Source organism: Musca vetustissima, unplaced genomic scaffold, assembly GCF_032173495.1.
Source record: "Musca vetustissima isolate MV318-11 ecotype Yass unplaced genomic scaffold, APGP_CSIRO_Mvet_v1 utg37134, whole genome shotgun sequence".
In the NCBI taxonomy this organism is placed as follows: domain Eukaryota; kingdom Metazoa; phylum Arthropoda; class Insecta; order Diptera; family Muscidae; genus Musca; species Musca vetustissima.
In genome coordinates, this window is record NW_026878719.1 from 218,366 (window position 1) to 225,707 (window position 7,342).

Here is a 7,342-nt window from a genome sequence, read left to right on the forward strand (position 1 = left end):
CCGGTTTAATAAATTACAAATAGGTAAGGCCAAGGGTGAACAAAAGTAATTATTTCGAGATTTAGAAATCGTTAAAGAAAAATAAAAATTTTAAAAAATAGTAAAAGATCTATATTTAAAATTTGGTAATCGGTAACCGGTTTCATGAAATTGCAAATAGGTAAGGTTAAGGCTGAATGAAAATATATTTTTTGAGATTTAAAACATTACAAATAGATTTAAAACATTACAAATTGGTAATTGGTAACCGATTCCATAAAAATGCCAAATAGGTAAGGTTAAGGGTGAAAAAGAGAAATTATTTCGATATTTAAAAATCATCAATAAAAATACTAAATAAAAAAGGGGTAAAATATAGATTTTTAGAAATTTGGTAATCGGTAACCGTTGCTAAAAAATTGCAAGTAGCCGCTATTTAAAATTTAATTTCATTCACTTTTAATCAATGTTATATATATAAAGTTTTTGAAAACAGCAATTAGCTGATTTTTCAAAAAAAAAAGAAGTAATTGGTAACCGGTACCTAAATTAATCTAAAATTAATTTTTGCAAATGAAAATTGCTCCTGTGGAACTTGCTATGATTCCTTTATATCTTTGTTTCCAAAAAAAAACAATTGCCTTCAAGTAATCGATAACCGGTTCGAAAAATACTAAGTAATCATATTTTTCAAATGGCTTTGGGTTAAATATTATTTAATATTTCATTTTATATCAAAAAATTCACCCGAACCCGTTATAAAATAGCCGTTTACACACCACAACCGTTCGTTTAATATTGGTAACCGGTTCGAAAAGTAACTTAAAATGGAATTTTTCAAAAGAAATTTGCTCTTATGGACCTTATGATGATTCATTTATACTTCTGGTTCCAAAAAATACTAAATTTACCTAAAGGTAATCGATAACCGGTTCCAAAAATATTTAGTAACCACATTTTTCATATGGCTTTTGGTTTGGTTTGGTAATTCCTATTTAATTTTATATCTTAAAATTCAGCATAATCCGTTATAAAATAACGGTTTACACACCATAACCGTTGATTTAGATTTGGTAACCGGTTTGAAAATGATTTTTTTTTTTAATTTTTTAAAAGAAATTTGATCTTACGGCACTTACGATGATTCCTGTATACTTCACTTTAAAAAAAATGTCATAATTGCCCAAAAGTAATCGATAACCGGTTCGAAAAGTACTAAGTAACCACATTTTTCAAATGACTTTGGGTTAAAAATGAATTCTTATTTCATTTTATATCAAAAAATATACCCGAACCCGTTATAAAATAACCGATTACACACCATAACCGTTGATTTAATTTTGGTAACCGGTTCGGAAAGTAATTTAAAATCGATTTTTTTAACAGAAATTTGATCTTCCGAAACTTGTAATGATTCCTTTATACTTTTGTTCCCAAAAAATACAATAATTGCCTAAAAGTAATCAGTAACCGGTTCCTTAAATATCAAGTAACCATCATTTGTTTAAAGCTGTTAGTAAAAAATGTTTTTTTTTGTTAAATATCCAAGAAGAATAAATTGAAACCGAATACCGGGTACAAAAACCCGATTAACCGGTTCAAAAAAAAAACACGACTAAACCGGATGTAGTTGCAAGTTTATTTATTCCAATTGTTGTAAATGATTTCTGTGTTATATTGTTTTTTATTCTATAATATCATGCGAGTACCCGATAACCGTTTCCAAAAATTTTTCAAGTAACCATGTAACCATGAATTTTGAAACAAAATTCAATATGTCTTGGCCCAAATGGGAAATTCTCTTGAGGGATAGATTAGATAATGCATTGTTTGGACATTCACGAGCAGCATTAGCAGGGTAAAAATGGTGGGTAAAATACCCGCTTCGGCCTAGGGGTTTTGAGAGGATGAAGGATTTATTTCCATGGTTTTAAAAAATCATCATTCATACCATATATTTACTTTTGATCCCAGCATAACCGGCCACAATGGCATTTGGTGGGGTACCCACGGGCAGGTGGAATGCCATACTGGTGGCTATACCCGCCGGAAATACCAACATAATCGGATTCATTTTTATCGCAACGGCCTGGGGGAGAGTTAGAACATCTGAAATAGGTCTTTAGAGCCTCATGATACTTACTAGTTCCTGCAGTATGGGTATCAGTATATTACATATCGGAACATTGGCACTAAAATTGGTTAGGAAAATACCCGATGAAACTGCCGCAACTTGTATGGCAAAATCCGGCCAGGATACCAAACCGGACATTGCCTCACCCAATAGCTTGGCCATACCACTTTCTTGACTGGCATCCGCTAAGGCAAAGCCACCACCTGGAAATCGCAGAAGAAAATCTGTGAATATTCATATTTTTGGAATTTTGATAACCGGTTCCGTAACGAGTAACCATACTTTTTTCACACAAAATTAAATATTTATTGACTTATTATGGCTTAAATTGTTCTCCGGATAATTTTATTAACGGGTTTTAATGTTTTTTACCTAAATACCTGGTTATGGGTATCTGGTAATCGGTATTCAAGGTAATATAGAATCGATTTTATTGAGATTTTTATTATGGAGCATATTCTACAAGAGTTTTAGGTATTACATATATGCTTTATTTTCCTAAAATATGAAATTCGGCAAAAAGTAACCGATAACCGGTTCAAATAAATTTAAGTAAACCCGAATTTTGAATCGATTTTGGCAAAAAATATTTATTTTATTTGATTTTACGTCTAAAAATTATTTTTTTGGAGTCTAAAACCGATTATTAAATAACGGTTACCCGGTTCACAATACTAAATAACTGGGTTTTTTCTGGTAAAAAGTAATACAATGTGGATTATATTTCAATAATTCTTATATTTAAGGTGTGAGTAGTATTATTTATACAATTTTTTCTCAAAAATATTGAAATTGTCGAAAAGTAATCGATAACCGGTTCAATACATATTTAGTAAACATATTAATTTTGATAAAAAATTCTTTCTATTATTCAAAGTAATGTCAGAAAAAAATATTTTATTTTCATAAAATACCAAAAATTCCCAAAAAATAATCGATAACCGGTTCCAGAAATAATAAGTAACCATAAATTTTCTAATAGATTTTTATCAATTTCTTTTTAGCTATTACATTATCAACTTATAATTCATTTTTATTTGTATAACCGAGTGTTCTAATATTAAATAACCGGGTAACCGATTCTAAATAGCCCGGATAACCGGTTCTAAATACTCCAAATAGTTAATTTTTTGACGACTTTTATTTTTTCTCGTTTTTTTTCCAACAACAGATATTTTTGTTTATAAACGACTTTAAATAACCGGGTAACCGGTTCCAAAAAACCGAATAATTGGTTTTTTTAAACATTTTTCAACAATTTATTAAGAAAATGGTTACTACGCCTCAATGAAAAATATTTCTCTGCATTATTATGGACTATAAAGAACCGGGTAACCGGTTCCCAAAACCGAATAACCGGTTACAAAAACCGAATAATCGGTTTATATTATAAATTTCGTAAAATTTGTTTATAAAAATATTAAAGAAACCTCAAATAATCTCTTGAAACATGAATTGTTCGATTTGAGTAACCGGTAACCGTTACCCACAACTTACCCAGTAGAAACACCAAGCCCCAGGGTACATGGTTGTGCACAAAATCCCAGGTTAACAGGGCTCGTTCCCGTTGCGTTGGATAGGGACCTGAAAGGGGGAATTATTTTAAATTAAATTCTGTTGAAAAACCCGGATCTTCTACCTTTCGGTTTCAGATGGGCCCAATAGAAGCAGGTCATGGGAAACAAAAATAAGGCCACTACTGTTAACATAACCGCACCGGAGGTTTTAATTTCCCTGCAAAAGAGAAACCAAAAATAAATCCTCCTAAAAAATATTTCCAAAATACGGCGACCCTACACCGCATTGAAAAAATCCGCCCAACCGGGCATAAAACCCGGCGAACGGGTAAACAGCAAAGCAATCATGGCCATAAACCAAAACAACACCTGACATTCGTGCCGTGACATTGGCCCCAATTCGGAATATTTTTCCATGACGGCAGCCCTTACTGTGGCAGCTGCTTGGGCGCCACGTGATACCTCTTGGGCTGTGGGGCTATCAGGACGCCCCAGGCCTAAGTGGGTTATTTGCAAACTAAGAAATAATAGCACCGTATCCACTACCACCATTGGCATGGCCCAGCCCAGGAAATGGGGAAAATCAATTTTATCCGTTGCATCGGGAAATCGGCTGGAAATCAGAAGAGGATAATTAAAGGTTATCCAACGGTTCCGTAACCATACTCACCCTTCAAATAGCCCTTTAAATGTTAAATTCGTACCCGTTCCGATCAGTGTGCCACAGCCACCTATTGTCGAGGCATAAGCAATGCCAAAGTAGAACGCCATGGAAATACGGGAGGGGTGTTTTTTGCCCTCTATCGGGGGTTCTTTATCCTCGGGCATCCAAATTTCAAGGACTTGATTCTAAATTTTGAAAAAAAAGATTTTTGCTTGAATCGGATTTAAGTGATCGATCTCCCGCCTTACCGTCTCCAATTCCTGCAGCACCGCCTTAACAATCGGACACATCATGGCCGTGGTGGCGGAATTCGATATCCACATCGATATAAAACTGGTGACACAAATCAGACCAATGTGCAATCTGAAAGGGATTTTTATATCAGAAGAGATAGGGGAACACTTTCGTAAGGTTCAGGTTTACCTCCTGGGACTACATCCCACCAGCAGAATTGTCTTCAATGCCAACCTCTTGTGCAGATTACAATACTCAATGGCCGAGGCCACAATCAGACTACCCAAAAACATGGCCAAAGTGTCCTTAAAATAATTTTGGCAGGTCCTCTCAGAGCTCTATGAGAAAAATGGAGATTTTTTTCTTCAGAAAAATCCTCAGGGTAAAATCCTTAGGTCCGAAGTATCAATTTTTTTCTACAGAAGAAAAATTCTCCGATCCTGAGGTTCTAGTTTTTCCTATCGGAAAAAAATTCGCAGGTCCTTAGGATGGATTTTTGGAATAGAAAAACAATTCTTAGGTCCTATGAAGCAAATTTTCCCACAGGAAAATTCTTAGGACCTGAGGATGGATTTTTTATATCGGAAAAAAGGGATAAATGTTTCCCTTAAGTAAATAATGATCAGATTTAGAGGATCGACTTTTTCGATGAAAATAATTCTCAGGTCCTGAGAATCGATGTGCTTCTATCGAGAAAATCTGCAGGTCCAGAGGATGAATTTATTCCTATGTAAAATATGCTCAGGCACTGAGGATCGATTTTCTTCTTGAAAAAATTCTCCGGTCCTAAGGATCAATTTATTCCAAAGAAAAAATCTTCAGGTCCTGAGGTTCTATTTGTTTTATTATTTATATAGGAGAAATCAGGCCCTTAAAAATATCCTGAGGTCCTAGGGACCAATCGTCAGTCTAAGAATTCAAAGAATCTGATTATCGATTTGCCACATTAAAAATCCTTAGGTCCTCAAAAAAGATTCTCAGGTCTTGAGGAGTTTTTCTAATATCCTGAAGGTCCTAAAGATGGATCTTTTCATATAGGAAAATTCTCAGGTCCTTAGGATGTCCGATTTTTCTTCTGGAAAAAATTCTCCTGCCCTGAGGATCGATTTTTGATCGGAAAATAATCTTCAGGTCCTGAGGATAAATATTTTCCAATAAAAAAACCTCAGGTTCTGAGGATCAAAATTTTCCAATGAAAAAAAATTCAGATTCTTAAAAAAATGTTCGGAATATGAATATCGATTTTGTTAATAAAAAATCCTGACGTCCAGAGGATATATTAATGACCTTAAAAATAATAATCTGAGTATCGACTTTTCCCAATGGGAAAAGATCCTCAGACCCAGGATTGAATTCCTTCAATGAAAAAATTTAGGTCCTGAAGACCGATTTTTATGGAAAAAATCCTGAGGTCCTGAGGACCGATATTGTATGATATAAAATCCTCTGGTCTGAAGAAAAAATTCTCAGGTCCTGAGGACTGATTTTTTATGAAAAAATCTCAGGTCCTCAGAATCAATCTTCCTAAGGAAAATATCTTCAGGTCCTGGGGATCGATTTTTTCAATAGAAAAGATCCTAAGGTCACGAAGTTCGTTTATTAGGAGAAAATTAGTTCTCAGATCCTGAACATCCTGAAGATCGTTCAAATCATGAAAATCATTTTTATCCTATGAGAACAATTCTCAGGTCCTGAGAATCGAATAGTCCCTATTATCAGTTACTGAAAATTAAAAAACTCCTCAAGCTCTGAGGACCTTCAAGTCCTGATAATTGATGTTTTCCTATAGAAAAAAATCTCCAGTCTGAGGACCCTCCTTTTCCTTTGAAAAACGTACGGAGAATATTTTTTCCTATCGAAAAATTTTCAGGTCCTTAGTATCGATTTTTTTCCTATGGAATAAATTGGTCCTGAGGTTCGATTTTCTCATATAAAAAAAATTCTGGACCTCCTGAGGATCGATTTTTTTTCCTATGGAATAAATTGGTCCTGAGGTTCGATTTTCTCATATAAAAAAAATTCTGGACCTCCTGAGGATCGATTTTTTCCAATGGAATAAAATTCTTTAGGTCTTGAGGATCCTAAGGTTAAGAGTATCAATTATTTTTTATGCAAAAAAATCTGCAGTTCCTGTAGGAAAAAATTCTGACACTTTAAATAAAATGGTCAGGCCCTGAGGATCTACCAGGTCCCGAGAATTTTTTCCTTGTAGAAAAAATTCCTTAGGTCCTGAGGAAAAAAAATTAGTCCTCGAAAATCGAATTATTTCCGATTTTTTCCATTCGAAAAAAGTTCTTAGAACCTCAGGATCGATTTTTGATCTGGGGAATCAAATTTTCCCCCTTTATAAGAAAATTCATACCAAAATCTGCATTGCCGGCAGGGCGAAAATCGGCATCAGCGACGTTACATACAACGGGATACATTCTGTGATCCAATAGAAGCAGCAGATCAATATTAGGAACATGCAGCGGAATTCCTGAAAAAATCGATAATTCAATAATTCTAGATTCCGCAAAGAAAATCACCTTTGCCTTCTTACGGCTCTATCGGGGAAATAAAACAGCAAGGGACTAAAGGCCAAGGGTATGACCACGGCAAGGACACCCTTCCAATGGTATTTGCAGAATCTGCCAGCGAGGGTACTCTTCGAGGGTACTTCAATGTCACTAAGCAGAAAGGGGAATGATTTTTATTGGGGATCTGAATAGAACTGACTGATACTTACGACATTTTGGGGAGAAAAAATGCAGATTATTTCAAAAATTCCAAAACAAAAAATGTCAAAAAATTCTATCGAAAAAAATAATGGGG

At 34.4% G+C, this 7,342-nt stretch overlaps 1 protein-coding gene across 1 annotated transcript; it reads right to left on the reverse strand.

The window, feature by feature from the left end:
* Positions 1 to 1,749: 1,749 nt before the first annotated feature.
* LOC133323480 (protein I'm not dead yet-like) lies at positions 1,750 to 6,998 on the reverse strand. The gene is made up of 10 exons (XM_061532403.1): positions 6,891 to 6,998; positions 4,718 to 4,866; positions 4,543 to 4,657; positions 4,301 to 4,479; positions 3,911 to 4,243; positions 3,753 to 3,847; positions 3,611 to 3,697; positions 2,123 to 2,316; positions 1,931 to 2,068; positions 1,750 to 1,869 (listed from the first exon to the last, which is right to left on the reverse strand). The coding sequence occupies exons 1-10, from the start codon at positions 6,993 to 6,995 to the stop codon at positions 1,750 to 1,752; spliced, it is 1,515 nt and encodes a 504-aa protein (XP_061388387.1). The 5' UTR covers positions 6,996 to 6,998.
* Between the last annotated feature and the right edge of the window lie 344 nt (positions 6,999 to 7,342).

Coding starts and splice junctions, on each gene's coding strand:
- LOC133323480 (XM_061532403.1), bottom strand. CDS start 6,995: ATGTTCCTAATATTGATCTGCTGCTTCTATTGGATCACAGAATGTATC. Junction 4,244..4,300: donor TTTAAAGGGCTATTTGAAGG/GTGAGTATGGTT, acceptor TCTGATTTCCAG/CCGATTTCCCGATGCAACGG. Junction 1,870..1,930: donor GGATCAAAAGTAAATATATG/GTATGAATGATG, acceptor CAAAACCCCTAG/GCCGAAGCGGGTATTTTACC.